Source organism: Leucoraja erinacea, chromosome 11 (assembly GCF_028641065.1).
Source record: "Leucoraja erinacea ecotype New England chromosome 11, Leri_hhj_1, whole genome shotgun sequence".
NCBI lineage: Eukaryota > Metazoa > Chordata > Chondrichthyes > Rajiformes > Rajidae > Leucoraja > Leucoraja erinaceus.
In genome coordinates, this window is record NC_073387.1 from 36,309,355 (window position 1) to 36,332,304 (window position 22,950).

General features: G+C 42.2%; 1 protein-coding gene across 4 annotated transcripts in view; it reads right to left on the bottom strand.

Moving 5' to 3' along the window:
- The window catches only part of arhgef37 (Rho guanine nucleotide exchange factor (GEF) 37), a 111,625-nt gene that overhangs the window by 51,131 nt on the left and 37,544 nt on the right, over positions 1–22,950 (bottom strand). For all 4 annotated transcript variants that reach the window (XM_055643032.1, XM_055643033.1, XM_055643029.1 and 1 more), the window contains one exon: positions 6,682–6,829. In XM_055643032.1, coding sequence (XP_055499007.1) covers positions 6,682–6,829 — 148 coding nt within the window. The remainder of the gene's footprint in view (positions 1–6,681; positions 6,830–22,950) is intronic.

A 22,950-nucleotide genomic window follows, 5' to 3' on the forward strand; every position in this document is an offset into this window, starting at 1 on the left:
AGGTATGAAATAAAATTGCTGTGTCGTGATTCAATGGGTCATGCAGGATCCACAGGCAGGGCTGAACACATTCTTGTGTAGATAAAAGTATTTACTGTGTTCCAGCCTATTGCTCCTGTGCACTCAAGTGTGGCAACAAGTTTGGTCATAACGAATTATGCAAAAAGATAGGGATAACAAATTATGCCAAAAGACAGTACACTCGCAATCATATAAATTGTATTTCTTTTAGTTGGAAGATTGTTACCGATACTGATGATGCCAATGAAAACCAGTCACTTACATCTAGCACTTAACCATCTGGTTTGACAAGATTGGAAGAAATAGTGCACCTATTCCTGGCAGGAGCCTTGTTAGACTGGTTCTCCCAGATCTACCTTATACAGAATTACCTCTGTTATATTTATACGGGATACAATGCTCGATTCAGGAGGAAACTAGGAACTTCCTTAAAGGCATGGTAGCACACCAACCAGAGAGGTTGAATATTAGTCAGCTGTTATGAAACAACCAGTGGGATAAATAGACCATACCCAGTAAGGACGGGTGTGAGGGGATGTGTGTGTGTGTGTGTGTGTGTGGCGGTGGGGGGAGGGGGGGGGGGGGCAGGAGGTTGAGGGGAGGAGGAGGGAGAATCAATTCGATTGTTTGCCATAATACATAGTCTCACCATTACTTATTACTGCAGTTAATATATTTAATTAATTTAACTTACATTTGCTATTTCCTAGGTGGGGTTTGAACTCCATATCTCCATATGACCAGTCCAGTGGCATAAACATTGGATTCATGGGCTTGGCATAACATTTAGGATTGTATAATTCCTCCAAATCATAGTGGTAAAAATTAGCCATTTCTCTGTTCCAAGTGGCTGTCTTGGCTCAGAAATGTGTGGGCATGTTGATAAGATTAGGCAGCGCTATTTTTGTGACGGTACACTCTGTCGTACTGGCACCTCTAACGTGACACATATGTTTATTAATTGTGTTTCGCTAATGGATAACATAAATGAATGACAAACATTTATTTGTTTAGACTCAGAGTTCAGTTATTATATTTCAAGTTGAAGTGTGCCCAACATTTGGTTATATTGATGGAACAACATTTGTTGATAAATGTAGTTTAATTTTTCATTCATGTGTGGACTGGCATCTTTTTGTCGACAGCAAAGGTACTGAGATCAGGTTAATTTTATGGCTGAGTAGCCTACTTTTGCTCAGTGTTCATGAAGAAAAATGAACAAAGTTCAAAGGTGTGGTTCTGCATAGGAGAGCCAGCATGAGTAAAGGGGCTGTCCCACTGCGGCGACCTAATCTGCGAGTTCTGGCGAGTTTGCCCTCGATTCATACTCGCAGCATGGTCGACACGAGGTCGTAGGAGGTCTTTGTAACTCTCCTTCATGCTCGAGAGTAGTCCCCGCGCACTCGAGGCCTCAGCTAGGTCGCGGCGTATTTTTCAACATGTTGAAAAATGCCTGCGAGTAAAAAAAGGTCGCCATGGAAAAAATCGATACTTTTCTTACTCGTAGGTTTAGTCGAGATGGTCATAGTAGGTCGGCATGTTATTCGTAGGTAATTGCGGGTAGTCGAAGGTAGTCAAGTGTAGTTGAAGGTAGTCGTAGATAGTCTTCAACATAGTCGTAGGGAGGTCGAAGGAGGTCGTCTGCACTCTCCACTATTCGGTGTTCAATTTTCCCGAAGCTAGTCGAAGCTAGTCTTCAACATAGTCGTAGGAGGTCGAAGGAGGTCTTCTACATAGTCAAAGGAGGTCTTCAACATGACATTTTGTCAAACTCCCATAAACTCTTCTAAACTCGCCAATTACGTCGCTGCAGTGGGACAGCCTCTTTAGCAGTTTCAGCAGTGGGAAAAGCATATATAAATCTTTTGTTTCTAGAAATGTAAATTGTAAACAATATTAAATGATTTATTTATTTACTTGAAAAAGTCAACAGTGAAATAAACACTGATGGCTTATCTACCCTATGTCTAGACTGTGGCCGCAAGAAACCACATCGCATTGATAATCATGTTCATTATCTTCTCCCATTAGTGTTAGTAGTGAGGTCTGCAGCCACTGTTTAAATAAAACCACCTAAAATAAAATGGGGAGAACAAACTATGACATGTTATTTATGTCTCATTGTAACTGATTTTAAATGATCATGTTAACAGAATCCTTTCATGTCACAATTGTGGGTTTTTATTGATGTTTCACAAATACAAAATGAAAGCTTTCTGTTGTTCCATTGAACTTTTCATAAACCTGCGCTTGGATCATGGCTTTTCTGTCTGTCTTTTCTTCCATACATAATTTTATCTATTTATCAACTGTGATCGATAGTGATTCCTGCCACTCATGGATCTCTTTTTGTTGCTCTCCTTCCAAGATGTCATTACTGAATTTTATCATGATGCAGAAGGCATGCCAACTACAAACTGTGCTCCCATGGACATTGATCTCAAGGGATTTATAACATTAACATTGTCAATTCTCCAACTACTCTTTAGTAGCACAAAGCCAGAAAAAAATAATACGTGGTGGTGGGTGGGGAGTGGAAGTAGGCTCTTGGGAGTCATACAGTGTCGAAACAGGCCCTTCAGCCCAACTTGCCCACACTGACCTACATACAGTATCCCAGCTCATCAACACTATCCCACCTGCCTGCATTTGGTTCATATCCCTCTAAACCTGTCCTATCCATGTACCTGTCCAAATGTTTCTTAAACGTAGTACCTGCTTCAACTGCCCCCTCTAGCTGCTCAGTCACAGTTTTGTTTATTGTCATGTGTGACAAGGTAGTGAAAAACCTTTGTTGTGTGCTATCCAATCTCGTTCCATACACCCACCAACCTTTGTGTGAAAAACCTACCCCTCAGGTTCCTATTAAGTCTTTCCCCTGTCTCCTTAAACTATGTCCTCTGGTTTTCGATTCCTTTATTCTGGGCAAGAAACTTTATGTGTCCACCCAATCTATTCCTCTCATGATTTTGTACACTTCTATAAGATCACCCCACATCGTCCTGTGCTCCAAGAAGATTGTGCCATTAATTGACATTTTAAATTCTCCTCAATACGCTCTTCATCTAATGCTTTTTCTCTCTCCCCGTCTCCACATCACCTTTCAGTGACTGGTTCTCCCTTTCTAACTCGCTGGTTAACTCATTCCTTCCCATCCATACTACCCACTCCCCATGGACTTTCCCCTGCGACCACAGGGGATGCAACACTTATCCCTATATCTCCTTCCTCGACTTCATCCAAGGATCCTGACGGTCCTTTCAGATGAGGCAGAGGTTCACTTGCACCTCCTCCTCAAACTTCATCTACTGTTTCCAGTGTTCTCGGTATGGGTACTACATAACGGAGAGACCAAGCACAGACTGGGCGATTGTTTTGCTGAACACTTACGCTCAGCCTGCCTTGGCCTACTCCTGGTTGCCAAGCATTTTAACTCCCCTGCCCTTTCTGTTCTGGGCCTCCTCCACTGATTGAGGCTACATGCAAATTGGAGGAACACCTGGGAATTTGTTTCAAATTGCATGAGGGCGTTGGAATATTAGCCTGGTATTTTAACTATTCGACTACCACTATACCTAGCATTACTAACCAACAATTTACTGACCCATGCCCAGTTCGGATTCTGTCAGGAACATTTAGTTACAGACCTCTTATACGCTTAGACCAAACAAGTATGAAAGAACTGAATTCCTAACAAGAGGTGGAAGTAATTGCCCTTGATTTCAAGACAGCATCTTTTTTCAAAATCTTTTTACATCAGTATTGTGGGTTTTTATTGATCTTTCTAAGTGCTACAAAATGCTACGAAAGTATTCTGTAGTTGTATTGAACTTTTCATAAACCTGCAATTGCTTCATCACTGTTCCATTTGTCCCTTCTTCATACCTAATTTTACCTATTTATCAACTGCGATCAATCGTGATTCCTGTCACTCATGGATTTGTTTCTGTTGTTACTGAATTTCATGATTTAGTGGCAGGCATGCCATCCACAAACTGAGCTCCCACTGATATTGATCCTCAGTGGATTACAGCATTTAAATTATCCAATCTCCAGGTCAAAACCTGAAGCAAATACTGCGGACCCTGCTTGATTGACATTCTATCATCCACTTTAAAAAACTGTTCTCTCCATCATTGTGACTCCAATGTGTTTAGTTTAATTCAGCTTAGAGATACAGCGTGGAAACAGGCCCTTCAGCCCACTGAGTCCATGCTGACCAGCGACCCCCCATACACTAGCACACACTAGGAACCATTTACCATGTTTTACCAAAGCCAATTAACATACAAACCTGTATGGCTTTGGAGTGTGGGAGGAAACCAGAGGATTCAAGGAAAACCCATGCAGTCACTGGGAGAATGTTCAAACTCTATACAGACAACAGCCATAGTCAGGATTGGAAATTGGGTCTCTGGCACTGTAAGGCAGCAACTCTACCGCTGTGCCACCATGCCTACTTTTAAAACATGCTGCAGCTACATGCTCAAACCAATCTACTAACACTTCTCAAGTTGGTAACTCTGCCGCATATGACAATATGACAATATGCTTATGACAATATATCACCAGCAAGTTCCCCTCCAAGGTGCATACCAGCATACATGGCAAATTATAATCTGTATTTCAGTCATTGGGTCTCAGTGCTGGGACTTTCTACCAACAATTCAATGGAAGGACCTTCACCAAAAGGACTATGGCTGTTCAGGGATGTAGCTCACCACTTCCTTCTCCAGGAACCAGAGTCCCCGGTACCGCAAGCACAGCAGAACCGCCACTGGACCGCCAACTTCCCCCATCCCCCCCCCCACCTAGTATCCCATCCCTAGGGGTGGCCGGGGAAATCTCGGGCATCACTGGACCGCCGCCACGCACCTCCCCCACTGAGTGGCCCATCCCCGGGAGTGGCCGGAGACGTCCGGAGCGACCCTGGATTGAAGACACCAGCAGGCCCACAGTCAGCATTGAGAAGCGCGAACCCCAGCTCAACTATGCCTGCCCCGCTGGGCCAACCGACAGCTGAGGAATGACGAGAAACCAGCGGCGACAGGCCCACAGCCAGCGTGGAGAAGAAGCACCAACTCCAGCCCAAGTGCCAACTCCAGTCCCTGCCGCCAACCGACAGCCACTGGACAAGGAGAGATGTGTAGCTGATGGTCCCCGGCCCGCCGGGGAATGGCTCTCCCGGGAGCTGAGGCCAGCGCCTTCTCCCCGCGCCAGCTGCAAACCCGGCCCGGAACAAAGGAACAATAAATGCAACTAATTCATAGTTTGAAAGCAGTATTAAGATTCAAAGCTGGAAACATCGGATTAAATGAAGGTCTATGCTCCACTGCTTCCAGCAATGTTTATGCAGAGTGACCTCTGACCTGGGCATGCACAGTCGGAATACCGAACGCTTATGTATAGGAGTGTAATTAAAATTGATATCAGTAATGTCTTTAAATGAATAGCAAACAATTGTGGAAAATGAGCTAAAGTAAGGAAACTGTGTAACTTGCATTTCTCAATGTCGCAATTCGAAAGACAGATTTTTTTTGTTGATTTCATGAAGGGCAAGATAGAACCATGTGATTTAACATCCATTTCAAAAGGATTTTTTGTAACTAACAATAATATTAACAGAATATTCTTTATACTTCTTGGTTTATTTATGAGGAAGTTCAATTAAAAGGATGTTTAATATTTTCTTGCATTTTTAAGTAATTATATTAACAATTATAAAAAAAAAACCCGGAAACCTGCAGATGAAGGAATAAATTGGAGACCAGTATTTTTAGAAAGCTAGACCATGTTAGTGATTCATAAATGAATCAGCCACATATCATGAATAAATGCACAAAATCAAGAGAAAGATGACGATATAACTGGTGGAATTAAACATTTGTCACAAAGAGCCATCTAGTGGCCATAGTGTGTAACTATGCTTTATTTGTGGGATTGAACTGCATCCAACGGCACAGGAACAGGATTAGGATTTTTTTTCTCATATATTTCTTCATGCACAGAATGTGAACTTCACTAGCAAGTTCAGCATTTATTAACATCCTACAAAAATCCTTGATGATGGTGGGTCATGGAAGGTAGGCAAAAATGCTGGAGAAACTCAGCGGATGAGGCAGCATCTATGGAGCGAAGGAATAGGCGACGTTTCGGGTCGAGGCCCTTCTTCAGACTTCATGGTTCAGGTTCATGGAGATCAGTCCACCTGTCCTACTTGGCGGTAGATGTCAGGGATTTGTGAGGTGTTGTCACAATAGCAGAGATAATTAACTGGAGTGCATCTTATCGATGATACACGAAGACTAGTAGTGCTCCTCCTGGCTCCTAATTAGAACACCAAGCTGCAGTTAGCAACTGCTTCCAAGGGATGTAGGGTTTTGCCTCAAAATCTATAAAATGATCAGGCTATTTCAGACATGTAAGTGTCCCCACTTACTTAACACAGAAAGTATCTCTAGCTTCAACAGCAGTTGGATGAATATGAGGATGAATCTCCCTCCCACAACAATGTTAGCCGAATGACGGCCATTTTACTGTCCCATTATCCATAGCTTTTCACAGCAAAAATACACATTGTTCAAAAGGTTAACTGATTTATGCACATTTAAAGAATTAAAACAGTATATAGATATTTAGATACGATTTTGCGTTTCTTACTTTACTGTTTTGACAGATTCTGTAATTTCTTTCAGAATATTTTCATTCTTCTTATAAATAGATTCAAGTAGCAGGATGTTGTCATAGTTGACACAATACACTTTGTACACATCTTCCAGTTCTTGTTTGAAGGTGAGGAACACGTTACCTTTCAGAATAAAAAACATGTATCAATCATTACAGATCCCTGTAATGCTTTAGGAGCATTGTAGATTAATGTCTGAAGTAGAGGAATTTTGTAAAGCTTGGGTTAGTATATATTGGGCTTAATCAATGCCTTAAATTCTGTGTTCAAAAAGTAATACCTAAAAGAATTACACATTTTAGTTTACATACAGTTTAATTTAGTTTATAGATACAGTGCGGAAACAGACCATTTTGCCCACCAAGTCCGTGCGGACCAGCAATCCATGTACACTAGCACTATCCTGCACACTAGGAACAATGTACAATTTTACCAAAGCCGATAAACCTACAAACCTATACATCTTTGGAATGTGGGAAGAATCCGGAGCTCCCGGAGAAACCCCATGCGGTCACGGATAGAATGTACAAAATCTGTACAGACAGCAACCATTGTCAGGATTGAACCCAGGTGCCTGGTGCTTTAAGGCAGCAACTTTATTGCTGTGCCATCATGCCGCCCCAATTATAATCTTACTTTTCTAAAAACACAAAACATTGTCAGCCATTCGAAACTATCATATTTGAATTTAAGTGATGTTGACTTGATTTGATTTTAAACAAAATCATGTTTAACCAATTTATTGGAGCTATTTAAAGCTGTAACATGCCATGGATAAAAGGAGGTACGATAAATAGATCTCCGGAGGTGCAGGAAATAACATATTGGCATGGAGAACATAGTCTGACTAAATGGAAAAACAAGGAGGCATGGATAGGTCATTTTCTGGCACATTTGATGTAACGAGTGGTGTGTCACAGGGATTGGTGCTAGGCATTCAACTTTTTACAATTTATATCAATAATTTAGATGAAGGCACCAAAAGCAAGATTGCAAAATTTTCTGATGACACCATGAAATGTGGAAAGTAAGTTGTGAAGAGGATACAATGAGGCTACAAAGGCATATAAACTCGTACAGTGGGACAGGCCCTTAAGTCACCTCTTTCTAACCCCCCCCCCCCCACACGCCAACCCCCTTTAGAAACATAGACATAGAAACATAGAAAATAGGTGCAGAAGTAGGCCATTCGGCCCTTCGAGCCTGCACCGCCATTCAATATGATCATGGCTGATCATCCAACTCAGTATCCTGTACCTGCTTTCTCTCCATACCCCCTGATCCCTTTAGCCACAAGGGCCACATCTAACTCCCTCTTAAATATAGCCAATGAACTGGCCTCAACTACCTTCTGTGGCAGAGAGTTCCAGAGATTTACCACTCGCTGTGTGAAATATGTTTTTCTCATCTCGGTCCTAAAGGATTTCCCCTTAATCCTTAAACTGTGACCCCCTTGTCCTGGACTTCCCCAACATCGGGAACAATCTTCCTGCATCTAGCCTGTCCAACCCCTTAAGAAAGTTTCTATAAGATCCCCCCTCAATCTTCTAAATTCTAGTGAGTACAAACTGAGTCTATCCAGTCTTTTTTCATATGAAAGTCCTGACATCCCAGGAATCAGTCTGATGAACCTTTCTCCCGTACATCTTCCTCCCCCCTTCCCCTCCAACCCCCACCTAAAGCATCCACTGTGTCCTACTTTCCTCCCACTGGCTTTACAATCAACAACTCTTCAAACCTGTCTCACACATTGTGTTCTTATCACTGGTATTTGTTCTAATCATCTACCTATCAAAAACTCACCTTGCCCATGTCAACCTATTACCTGTCATGCTCTGCCCTGCCTCTCTCTTTTTCCAGCTTCTCCCCCCTTACAATTGACCTGAAGTAGGGTATCGACTCAAAAGATCACCTGTCCATGTTCTCCAGAGATGCTGCCTGACATGTTCTCGAGTTACTCCAGCACTTTTAGGAAAAATTATCCATTTGGCAATTACAATTTTAAAAGAGGCTTATTATGCAAACAGTGGAAGATTGGACAACTCTGAAATGCAGCGGGTTCTATGTGTTCTCATGCATAATTCACAACGGGTTGGTATGCAAGTAAAGCAAATAATTAGGAAAACTAATGTAATGCTATCGTTATCTTTATAATGTTAATGAACTCAAAGTAAGGAGACTATGCTTCATTTAAATTGGGCATTGATGACAAATACATCTCAAACACTTTATACAGTATTGATCACCTTATTTCAAGAAGAATTTTAATGCATTGGAAAACAGATGAGGTTTGCTAGTGATGCTAGAAAGAACAGGTTGGCCTATGACGAAGGATTGAACAGGCTAGACACATCCACTGCAATTCAGAAGAGCAGAAGATGCTTGATTGAAGCACAGGGCTTATTGGCACGGGATGTGGGAGATAAAAGAACTAGGGGCTGTGGTTTTTAAAAAATGGTATTGCTCATTTAATACAGAGTAGAAATTCTTTAAATCCAAAATGATCTTCCTTCAGTCCTTTGAATTTTTTCGTATAGAGAAGAATATTTGAATGTGAAACAGCGATGTGAAAGGTTCCCACAGGTAAACAGGAATGTGAATTTAAGGTCACAATTAAATCAGCTGTGAGCTGGCTCAAGAAGCTGTTCCTAGATCATACCAAAGATCTTAGAGCAGAGCAAGATGGGTTACTCGCACGCAAATGCTTAGTACGCTCATGGGCAGATTCATGGGTGATTATAGGACCCATTTTAGCAACCAGCCTCCGCCATCTTATTCCGCCTTCTTGCTCCGCCATCTTGTTCCGCCATCTTGCTTCCGGCCAAAGATCGGATCTTTGTTTCCGCAGCGGGGAGAGGGAGTGTGCGGCCCGGGGCAGCGGGGAGAGGGAGTGTGCGGCCCGGGGAGAGGAGAGGGAGTGTGGGACCCGGGGAGAGGGAGAGGGAGTGTGCGGCCCAGGGAGAGGGAGTGTGGGGCAGCGGGAGCGGGAGTGTGCGGCCCGGAGAGAGGGAGTGGGGCAGTGGGGAGGGGTGCAGCGGGGGAGAGGGAGTGTGGGGCCCGGGGCAGAGGGGAGTGTAGGGCAGCAGGGAGAGGGAGTGTGCGGCCCGGAGCGAGGGAGTGTGGGGCCCGGGGCAGCGGGGAGAGGGAGTGTGGGACCCGGGGCAGCGGGGAGAGGGGCATAGGAGGGGGAGAGACATTGTAGTGTGGGGGCAGGGCGAGGGAGTGCCGGGGCAGCGGGGGAGGGGGGGGGGGGGGGGGGGGGGGGGGGGGGGGGGGGGGGGGGGGGGGGGGGTGGGGGGGGGGGGGGGGGGGGGGGGGGGGGGGGGGGGGGGGGGGGGGAGGGTGATAAGGCCTAGTGTGTGTGAAGTTGCGGGGAGGTTTACAATATTTCATATTTAATGTCCCTTATCTATAGTCTGAAATAAAGTTCATCATTGGATCAGAAGAAATATAATTGTGTGTGTTATATGATTATATACATTTATATCACATTCATGTATGTGCGTTTATAAACATTTTATTCTTTAACAAGAATTAACAGAATTATGAACTAACAGAATTATGAATCTAACCCTATATCACGCACAAAAACTTCCCCCGCAATGTCAATTACCCTGCGAGTTGGGTCGGGTTGGGTAGGTTCCGGTTACTACAAAATCAACTCAAACACTGCTTGTGAGCAATTTAAAAAGAAATGATTTAAAAAACATTAAAAAAGACAATTACCAGAGTCAAATTTTATTCTTGACAAGAAGTATGAACTGACAGAATTATGAATCTAACCCTATATCACACACACAAACTGTTGCCCCGCAACATTGATTACACTGCGAGTCGGGTCGGGTCAGGTAGGCTCCGGTTACAAAAATGGGCGGGGAAAAATGTCCAGGATCCCCTACATAGCGTACTACACGTCAGCCCATTGTATTTCGCAGGAGTGGCCTATCTTGCTCTGCTCTAAGATCTTTGGTTCATAAAGTGGTGAGTTTAATGGGATTCACAAGCTGAAAACTGCCAGTCTCAGACATGAAGGGATATTTTGAATTGTGAACTCTTTCTTCGTACATCATTACATTCAGTAGGTACTTGTAAACTCTTAGTATCATGATTTTACAACTGTCTAGCTTGTAGTTCAATAACAATGTCAAGTGGTTTTCCATCTCATAACATGAGCCCTATTTATTAGAAACATAGAAACATAGAAAATAGGTGCAGGAGGAGGCCATTCGGCCCTTCGAGCCAGCACCACCATTCATTGTGATCATGGCTGATCGTCCCATATCAATAACCCGTGCCTGCCTTTTCCCCCATATCCTTTGACCCCATTAGCCCCTAGAACTCCATCTAACTCTCTCTTAAATCCATCCAGTGATTTGGCCTCCACTCTCTGGGTGAAAACGTTTTTTTTCTCACCTCAGTCTAAAATGACCTCCCCTTTATTCTAAGACTGTAGCCCCTGGTTCTGAACTCGCCCAACATTGGGTCCATTTTCCAGCTTGTCCAGTCCTTTTATAATTTTATATGTTTCTATAAGATATCCCCTCATCCTACTAAACTCCAGTGAATACAAGCCTAGTCTTTTTAATCTTTCCTCATATGACAGTCCCGCCATCCCAGGGATCAATCTCGTGTGCAATTAAATTGTATTATTCCAAGATATTACCTGAAGCAGGAAAAAATATTTTGTTCTCTAATAACAGGTTCGAATGTGTAAGGCACAGGTCTGAAGAGTTATAAAAATTGGAACAATTGTATTTTCACAAGAAAATTACCAAATGTGAACAAACCAATATTTCCTTCTGCAAGTGGATGTGGCATCTGTGAGTTTAATCGTTTAATAAGTGGGAACTACCATTTAAAAAGGATTTTAAAATATTTTTCTTGCTTAAGAATGGCAGGCAGTGACTAGTGGGGTACCGCAAGGCTCGGTGCTGGGTCCGCAGCTATTTACAATATACATCAATGATTTGGATGAAGAGATTTAAAGTAACATTAGCAAATTTGCATATGACACAAAGCTGGGTGGCAGTGTGAACTGTGAGGAGGATGCTATGAGGATGCAGGGTGACTTGGACAGGTTGGGGGAGTGGGCAGATGCATGGCAGATGAAGTTTAATGCGGATAAATGTGAGGTTATCCACTTTAGTAGCAAAAACAGGAGGGCTGATTACTATCTAAATGGCGTCAAGTTGTGAAAAGGGGAAGTACAACGGGATCTGTGGGTCCTTGTTCATCAGTATGAAAGTAAGCATGCAGGTATAGCAGGCAGTGAAGAAAGCAAATTGCATGTTGGCCTTCATAACAAGAGGAGTTGGGTATATGAGCAAAGAGGCCCTTCTGCAGTTGTATAGGGGCCTAGTGAGACCACACATGGAGTATTGTGTGCAGTTTTGGTCCCCTAATTTAAGGAAGAACATTCTTGCTATTGAGGGAGTGCAGCGTAGGTTTACAAGGTTAATTCCCGGGATGGCGGGACTGTCATATGCTGAGAGAATGGAGCAGCTGGGCTTGTACACTCTGGAGTTTAGAAGGATGCGAGGGTATCTCATTGAAACATATAAGATTGTTAAGGGTTTGGACACGCTAGAGGCAGGAAACATGTTCTTGATGTTGGGGGAGTCCAGAACCAGGGACCACAGTTTAAGAATAAGGGGTGAGCCTAACGAGGAAGCACTTTTTCTCACAGAGAGTTGTGAGTCTTTGGAATTCTCTGCCTCAGAGCACGGTGGAGGCAGGTTCTCTCGATGCTTTCAAGAGAGAGCTAGATAGGGCTCTTAAAAATAGCGGAGTCAGGGTATACGGGGAGAAGGCAAGAACGGGGTACTCATTGGGGATGATCAGCCATGATCACATTGAATGGCGGTGCTGGCTCGAAGGGCCGAATTGCCTACTCCTGTACCTAATGTCTATTGTCTATTGTTTAAGAGTTAGCATTAAGAAACTCATGGTTATGCAATGTCAACCACATTTGGCATTCTACCTTGACGAAAACGCAACAAAAGGAACAGCAAGAATCGAGAATGTTCTGGCATCATATTTTAGAGAACAGGGAAACCGGTTAAAAAGCAGAAATTCAAATACTGGTAAGCCTCAATTACTAATAGTGCCACACTCTGTCTAATTTCCCACTGGTAGAATCTAATCTACAAGAGAAATGGATAATTGTTCAACCTACATTGCCCACACTCCAAAACAATTATCAATTGAATCTGAGTTACGGAGCAACTCAGATGATGTTTGTGTAGGGACACATTGAAGCCAATTTCCACGTTATTGATCATTCATTCAATGAAGCATACAAGAGAATGGGTTTACACTAAACACCCTGACAACAAAGGCCCTCTACCAAACTGTCTCACTGCATCTTTGCCGTCAAACACAAAGGGGTCTACAGTGGAACCTTGGAAAACGTAGGCAATTCATTTATCTTGGGATCCACCTCTCAACACTTATTGCCTCGAGTGTTGCACCAAAGCCTTTGCCCACCTGAGGGAAAAAGTGTTTGGAGATCAAGACTTCAAACTAGCACAAAGCTCAAGGTTCACCAGGCGTCAGCTCTCACAGCCCTACATATCTCTTATGGAGATGTACTACCTAGAGCAGGAGAAACAACACACTTATGCGGTATTGCCAATGTGCTCTCCAAACAAAATCTGCAAATCCACTAGCAGGATGGACAAAGCAATGTCAGTGTTCTCCCTTCAGCCAACAGCCCCAGCATCAACACTCTAATTATACTCAGTCAGTTCCAATCGGAGGGAAGATTTAATAGGAAACTGAGGGGCAACTTTTTTTACACAAAGGGAGGTGGGTATATGGAACAGGCAGCCAGAGTAGGTATTTGAGGCAGGTACTATCACAACATTTAAGAAAGATTTGGATAGGTACATGGACAGGATAGGTTTGGAGGGATTTGGGCCAAACACAGGCAGGTGGGATTAATGTAGATCGGGCAAGTTGGTTGACATGGGCCAGATGGCTGAAGTTGGCCGAAGTACTGTATGACTCTACGACTCTAAATGCATGATAGAACTGAGAACTGCAAGTATTATTGTTTGGAGCACACAGAAGCCCAATGCGATGAGCAGGAGTGAACGACATTCCAAACTAACCACATGTCCTTCCCATCTAGAATCTCCAGTCCCACATTGGCTCATCAGCCACCTAAAATCGCACTGTCATTTGTAGTCACAAACAATTATCTTAAAATAAAATATCCACAAAAGATATTTTCTTGATAGGAGCGGCAAATATTCATGAAGTAGTCATATTATTCATACATAAATAAATATATATATAAATCCATAAATTATTAAAAGTTAAAGCATAAAGGGCATCATTGATGTGATGCGCGCATGGTGCGTGGTGACATAGGCAGTGACGTGCGGCGCCTCAGGATTTTGGGATGTACAAAATCTTTGCGCGCCATCTGCATGACACGCAAATGACGCCCAAGTGGGACAGGCCCTTAAGTATAAAATAAACTTTTAAAGATTAACGGATAGTTGCATATATTTTTCTGAAATTTAGAAGTAAGTGATGCACTATTTTTGTGAAGACGTAACCAGATCCTATTTGGAGAAATGTGTTATATTTTGGGCTCTTGAACCTCAGGGAAAAACATACAGGTCTTTGCTAATGCACCAGAAATTCACCATTTTCGGAGTTTCAAAAATAAGGCATCTATTGCAAATCTGTATTTTTATTTCTTGCTGAAATTATTATAGATTGAATAGATGTGCGTGCAATAATAATGGAATTCTGTAGGGTAGGAGCAAAATCATTTTATTTCTTCAAATAGTAGAATGCAGAGGAGAGGGGGAGGGGAGTGGGGGAGGGGGCAGAGGGGTGGAGGAGGGGCAGAGGGGGAGAGAGATGAGGGTGGAAGGCGGGAGAGAGAGGAGGGTGAGAGAGAGGGGGGAGTGGGGCACTTTCAAAACCAAAGGCAACACAGCTCGTTTTAGCACTTTCAAAACCAAAGGCAATACAGCTTCCTTTAGCACTTTCAAAACCAAAGGCAACACAGCTTTATCACTTTCAAACCAAAACACACTTTTGCATTTTCAAATCACATTAAGGGTACTGACAGGTCAGTAAAACCATTCAGTTTAGTAGACATGTGTTGAGTGTTATTCACTGCTCAGACCTAGAATTGCGACTTCTTGCAGAGAACTGAAGCACCTCCACACTTCCGGGTTTTATAGTCCCTCCGGAAGGGGCGTGGCCTTCAGGAGAGAGAATCGCAACATTTTTTTAAACACTAATAACTATTTTATTTTTAATCGATGGTCAAAATCCTCTTGTCCTGCACAGCGGATGGGGACTCTGAGTAAGATGGCCAAAAATCACAGCCGTAAGCGGCGTTTTTTTTCTAAAATCAATATACAGAACAACAGGAAGTGGTCAAGATCAGACTTTTAGTAATATAGATATGATAATCTGGAGAAATATATTTTTTAAACAGTTGGTGGCAAGAGTTCCATGTTTCCCCCCAAAAAACTATGGATAGTGCATTGATTATTACTTTCAACACTGAGCTCATTAAGGTGACAAGAGAATTGGAACAACTGTAAACAAGTGGAATTGAGGCATAAATCAGCCATGCCCTAATTGACCTGCAGCTTGCAATTTAATGAACTACTCCAATTCCTATTCAACATTAATTCACTCTCTGATCAAAGATAATACAACATGTAAAATTAAATCAAACATTCAAGTAGACATTAAATCAGATATTCGGTCACGGTGGTGCAGCAGTAGAGTTGCTGCCTTACAGCGAATGTAGCGCCGGAGACCTGTGATTTCCATCATTGAATATTTTTTTGACATATATTTTCCAAGCTGCTATGCAGGGCAGAAAAATCTTAACCTGTCACTTTATTCAAGAGGAAGTGTTCCGTATTGACAGAGAATGTAAGGCAGTCATTTCCTTAGTATCTTGGGGATGTTGGGGACCTTGAAAAAAAGGGCAGTATGTAAATAATTTAAAGGGAGTGGTATCTCATGCAGATTACCGATGTTTAGCTTGGAACTGCTCATGGAATTTGCCTTTAATTTGCACAGAAGCAAGCCTCACAGATGCTGTGAACATCACCCGTAATGGCATTGAGTCATGCGATCTTGTTACTGGGTGCCTCTGCACATGATCACGCCCCTTTGTGTATTTTCCAGCAGGTGGATAGAGGAACCTAAAACGGAAATCATGAAATCCACAGTCCCCACTGTGAGTCACAGATCTACTGCCCGCCACCCCAAATTGCTTGGTATTGCTAAGTATGAATCACCTAATGCACAGATGGTCAGTCAAAAAGGTTCAATGTGCTTAAACTATATAATCTATAATAAAGTTATTAAGCCCACAGGTAATTTCAAGTGTTGGTTTCATATATGCATGCCTGTACTTGACCTTAGGCATTCACCAATCTCTGAATCAGAAAAGAAAGTCGAAATAGAGGTGTGCATGCACATAAACTAGGCATTTCTGAAATTCTCTACTTCTGTAAATTAATAATGGATAGTTCAAGGGATGAAAGCCTTCTATAAATTAAATTCATAGTAATAAAATCTTATTTGGCAAGTAACTGACTAATAAACAATTGTACTTGCCTAAAACTGGTGTCATTATAGTCAACAATACTCGCATGTAATATTATTAATATAATTGAAAATTTACAACTTGATAGTTTAATAGCAGAAATATATTAAAGTCATAGTCATACAGTGTGGAAACAGGCCCTTCGGCCCAACTTTCCCACACCGACTAACATTGTCCATATGTACTAGTCCCATTTGCCTGCGTTTGGCTCATATCCCTCTAAACCTGTCCTATCCTGGTACCTGTCTAATTACTTTTTAAATGTTGCGATCATCCCTGCCACAACTACCTCCCCCAGCAGCTCATTCCATACACCCATCACCCTTTATATGAAAAGATTACCCCTATAAATTATTTCACCCTTCACCTTAAACCTCTGGTTCTCCATTGCCCTACTCTGGGCAAGAGATTCTGAGTGTCTACCCAATCTATTCCTCTCATGACTTTATAAAATAAGCAAATTTCCAACAAACACATGACAAATCAGTATAATTTACCAATGCAGCATGTTTAAATTTCCAAGCCAGTTATAACTGTGAAGGGTTGATGGAAAATTTTAAACAGCAGAGAGAGATTCCATTGTTGGAGTACTGAAGTGATTTCACCATGGTGATTCAGTGAGGGTTTGCCACTTTACTCCACAATGAGTAACTAATTTTAGCCGGGCTCACACAGTGAGAGGTTTGTTCATAGAAACAAAGGAACTGATAAAATAAATTGGCTTTGCAATTCTGATGTGCCTTTTAACAGCCGACTAAAAAAGCAAGGCTTTCAAAATCCTGGAACCAGGTCACCTTGTATGAGCCAGAGCTCTGCCAAAGTTCCAGCTGAATAGTGAGCTGCAGCACAGCAGCCAGATCTGTCGGATGAGCCGGTGACTCATGGAAAGGTTCATACAGTCAAAATGTTGTTTCAAACGTTCCAGATTTTATCACCGTTTTGTGTTTTGTTTTAGTTTAGTTTAAAGATACAGTGCACAAACAGGCCCCTAGGCACACTGAGTGTGCACCGACCAGCAATCCCCCCCACACTAACACTATCCTACACACGCTAGGGACACAATTTAAAATTATAACAAGCCAATTAGCCTACAAACCTGTATGTCTTTGGAGTGTGGGAGGAAACCGGAGTTCCCAGAGAAAACCCACGTAGATCAAGGGGAGAATGTACAAACTGCTTACAGAGAGCACACGTAGTCAAGATCAAACCCGGGTCTCCGGTGCTGTAAGGCAGCAACTCTACCTCTGCACCATCATTATGTTTTTGATTTTTTTTTTAAATTCACTCAATGGATATACACATCGCTTGCTATGACACTATTTACTGCCCAGACCTTTTTATCCCCCGAACTGAATGGTTTTCTGGCTTATTTCAAATGTACAACCATGTAACCACGGGTCTGGAATCACATAGCAGCCAGATTGGCAAGAGACGCCAGGTTTATTTTGAACCAGGTGGGGTTTTTTTAAGTTACATGGTTACCGTTATAAATATTTTTATTTTACTTCATTAACTGCGTTTAAATTCTTGAGCCAATATGACAGGGTTGGAACTGAAATCTCTTGATCATGAATCCTTGATTTTGCATTTATATTTCAGTGACAGTTAATTTCTGGGATGGCGGACTGTCATATGCTGAATGGAGCAGCTGCGCTTGTGCACTCTGGATTTTAGAAGAATGAGAGGAGATCTCATTGAAACATATAAGATTGTTGAGGGCTTCGACACGCTGGAGGCAGGAAACATGTTCCCGATGTTGGGGGAGATCAGAACCAGGGGCCACAGTTTAAGAATAAGGAGTAAACCATTTAGAACGGAGACGAGGAAACACTTTTTCGCTCAAAGAGTGGTGTGTCTGGGGAATTCTCTGCCTCAGAGGGGCGGTGGGGGCAGGTTCTCTGGATGCTTTCAAGAGAGAGCTAGATAGGGCTCTTAAAATAGTCGTCAGGGGATATGGGGATATGGCAGGAATGGGGTACTGATTGGGGATGATCAGCCATGATCACATTGAATGGCGGCGCTGGCTCGAAGGGCCGAATGGCCTACTCCTGCACCTATTGTCTATTATGACATAAACAATTCTGGCTCAAGACACCATACTGAATGCTTCTTTTTACAAATATGGACACAGAGATCAATTGCAACATTTGAAACATATATATTAGAGTCCTACATCGTGGAAACAGGCCCATTGACCCAATTACCCACATTAACCAACTAGTCCCATCTGCCTGCTTTTGGCCCATATCCCTCTAAAGCTATCCTATCCATGTACCTGTATAAATATGTCTTAAACATTGTGATAGTACCTACCTCAACTACTTCCTTCGGCAGCTTGTCCATACATCCACCACCCTTTGTATATAAAGGTCATCAATCAGGTTCTTATTAAATCTTTCCTCCCTCACCTCAAACCTACGTCCTCCGGTTCTTGATTCCCTTACTCTGGACAAAAGACTCTGTGCGTTTACCTGATCTATTCCTCTCAAGATAAGCTTGATTGTGAACACTCATGATGTCCATAATCATATCCTTGCTATGATGAGGTAGCCTGAACTGCATGCAAAACTCCAGATGCTGTCTCACCAATATCTTATACAGCTGTAAAATGATATCCCAATTCTAGTATTCAATGCCCTGCCCAATAAAGCCAAGCTTGCCATATGCCTTCTTCACCAAGCTGTCTAACTGTGTCGCCACTTTCAGGAAACTTTGTATTTGTACCCTTAGGTTCTCTGTTCTACAACACTCCCAGGGTCCTGTCATTCATTTTGTATCTAGGTTTTTCAATCACCCACTCACTAAAGGGCCTGTCCCACTTACGTGCCCTTGGCACGCAAATTACGCAACCTTGTGGTTGTGTTGAGGCGTACGGGCATCGTATGGCCGCGCGGGGCCGGTCCCACTTCGAATCGAGGAGGGGTATGTAGTTGTGCGCGACATCACGCGGGGTCCCGAAATTTTTGTAGTGAACTAAATCTTCGCGTGCCAACGACCTGTCGCGGAGCTGACAACCAAAGTGGGACAGGCCCAAGACCCTGGCACAACGCAACATCTCACCTTCAACAGCAGCAGAAGCAGGCAAACGATCGCCGAACTCGGCCTGGGGCTCACGGCCGTTGCAGTCCGGTTCCGCCCCCACTTCTACTCCCAGAGCATGGCCAAATAAATTGAAGATAGACACAAAATGCTGAAATAACTCAGCGGGACCGGCAGCATCTCTGGAGAGAAGCAATGGGTGACGTTTCGGGTCAAGACCCTTCTTTTCAGACTGAAGAAGTCTCGACACGAAACGTCACCCATTGCTTCTCTCCAGAGATGCTGCCAGTCCCGCTGAGTTACTCCAGCTTTGTGTCCATCTTCAAATAACGTCACGCATTCCAGACGGCTGTGCGTACGCATGTAATCGCGCCCGACCTTCGCGGGACCATCGTGGCGCAACGCAACCACGGTTACGCCCAGGACACGCAAGTGGGACAGGCCCTTTACTCTTCTCTCAGTTTCTTGGCCCTGCTTTGCCGAGTTCTGAAACACCCAATTCCTCAGGCAAACTACATTTCTTGTCAACATTACAGGCTGTACAGGCATTTTCCGTTGAGCCAATAATATTTTTAACTTTCTCTTAAAAATGATGGCTGGAACATTTTTTCAAGGTTTTTTCCCCTCAAGGTATTATATATTATCTATAAACAAAACAGCAACTCTTCAAATGTCAGCAATTGCCTGTTAATGCCATACTTTTAATATACCTTCCCAATCTACGATAGTTAACACATACACTTGCATGCTACTATATTCAGATTTAAGATCTGACTGTAGAATCAGATTGAACTAAATCACTTTCAGTTTTTATATCACAAATTTCTACCATATGATGATCCCCATTCCCTCACTGGCTTCTCAACATAATGATCAAGAAAAACAACTCCATCAATTCATCCCCCCATGCTTTGCTCACTAGGCTTTCCCTGATTATATACACATTATAGAACCCCTTGACCATTGTATCATCCCTGTTATATGTATCCATAATTTCTGATTAATACAATGCTCCTCATTTGCACATTACCACTATTTTCAGTGGTCCTTAATACAACCTTAATACAACATCCATGAATGTATTCAGTACCTTGCTATTTCTTAGTTCCACCCAACCTGAGTCTATGAACTAAAACCTTTTCTCTCCACTGCACTTATCCCATTCTCGAAAACTAGTTGCTCTACCCCCTTTTCTATAATTTCTTTCCCTTCTAAAAATCAACCATCCAGGAACAATTTGCAGCATTAAGATTGTCAACTGCAGTTTTGCAGTTTAGTTCCGGAAGCGTGAATGACTCATGTGCTAATTTATTTGAGGCAGTATTTGTCAAGGAATGAAACTGAATAATTGTAAATTCAGCTCATAATGGACATTATTGTATTCTTCATTAAGTGGGAAAAATTATACATTCAGGTGCGAGGCAGAAAATGCGATTTAGAAAAAGAAAACGAGGAGGTGAAGATTGGATTTAATTGGGGATCATGCTCATTTCCAAATTACTGAGCTAAAAATAAAGAAAATGAACTTTGTGCATTCTGCAATTTAGAAAGTGAATTATCAGTAAATATGTAATGATCTTAACGCTGCAATCACAACACTTGTGGTTCTAAACTTAAATTGGAATTCAAATTACAAAAATGAATGACCTTGCTGGATGTTTATAATGCATTACTTTACAATATTCATGAAGGTGCTGTGATAAACATTTGCAAAATAAATTATACGCATTAAGTGCTATAATACAGTTAAGCTGTTTTTTACTGTGCTTGAGACAGCATTGCTTTTCTAGTCAGAAGACATTAAGTAGAAACCTCTGTTCTTTTTGGATAATTGGAAAGCTGGCTGCAGCATAAACAACACATGCTGGGACCATTCTTGAGCCAATAGTAGATAGGGGCCTGAAATGGGTATTATTGAAGAAAATGGGACCGGTGCCAGTTTCAGACAGGCAACCTGGTGACTACAGAAGACCTAACCTATGTGGAGCATTATTGGCACAGGTTGAGTATTACCAGACCCTTCGCCATCTGTTTTCACCTGAAGACCAAATGCTGTGCACACAAAGCTCTATGCCTCTAGAAAGTTATGAAAGTCAGCAACTCTCAACCTTGGCAAGTACCTACAAAGGTACCGAGAAATGCATCAGAACTAGCCAGGATTTTGCCATAAATGTCATGTGCCTTTTCATGCCTTTTTTGATGATTTCAGGAAGATAATGCCTTTTTCACAATTGTGTGCCTAAATCAGCCTTTTTTTGACGTTTTAACGTAACTTACAAGAAAATGTACACCACGAAACCAGGCTGTAAGTGGGTGTTAAGTGGTGATTGCAGAGAGGTGCGTGGGAAAGGGTCCACTGTATGCTGTATGCTGTTTTGCAAAGCATGTGAGAAAGCAGTGAATCATGAGAAGAAATATTTCTTCTCCCAACATGTACAGACAGCTAACACAAGTCGGCGGCAGAGAAACTGAAGGTAGGAAATATGCAAGCTTGTCGCCTCACTACATTTGCTGCTGGCTCCAGTCGCAAATCTGAGTTTTTGAGTGATCTGTGCAACACATTCATTGATGCTGGAATTCCACTGTGGAAATTGGAAAACAAATCTCTCAGAGGTTTTTTTAGGGAAGAACATATACCAACGAGTCATCATTATGGAAAAATTATGTTAACAGCAACTTCAACATTGTTGTGCAGAAAATTAGAGATGAAGCTGCATGCAACAAAATATGGATCTCAATAGACAAGACAACTGATGCTGTGGGGAGACATACTGCCAATGTGGTCATTGGTACACTGGAGGCAGGTCAACCATCAAAGGAGCATTTCTTGACATCGGAAGTATTAGAGAAGCCAAAGAGCACAACTATTGCTCAGTTGTTTACATTTTCACTTGGTGTAATTTGTACTTAAAGTTCCTGGCGATGTAGGTAAAGACATACAAGGAAAATGTGCAAGGGTGATTTTAGCTAACAAAGATCTTGAAAAAATACAAAACATAGCTAAAATTCTCAATGGTAGTTGTAATGCACAAGATATTGACATGAATGTAGAGTTTGTAGCTGGTTTCAGGTATGCACCAGTGACCTCAGCTGGGGTAGAAAGTTTTTCACAACGTAGCATATTCTGTCTGACAGATGGCATAGTTTGACACTAGATAATTTGAAAAAATGCTGGTAGTTATATGCAACCAGGCAACTTTGGTTATTTAATGTAGTATACCTTTATAATTATCAATTTAAACCATATTTTGGTGGTGGAAATAAATGCCTTTTTATGCCCTTTTTTGGCCAATAAATGCCTTTTCCGGGCCTTTTTTGCAATTTTATTATACCTTTTTGCCTGCCTTTCAGAGATGTTTAGCGCCTAAACATTCTGGCTCTAATCATAACCCATTTGTTATACACTGCAAAATAAAAAGATAACTTTAACATTCAATACGCATGTAAATATACCTATGTTTCCAGATGACCCTTTCAGATTTAAATTTAGCAACTGGAGGCAAAATAAAAATTGAAGGTGTTATGAGTATTTCTCTTGCCACATCATGAGAGGCATGAAGTCATAGGTTTACAGAATCACACAGCACAGAAACAGGTCATATTAGCCCAC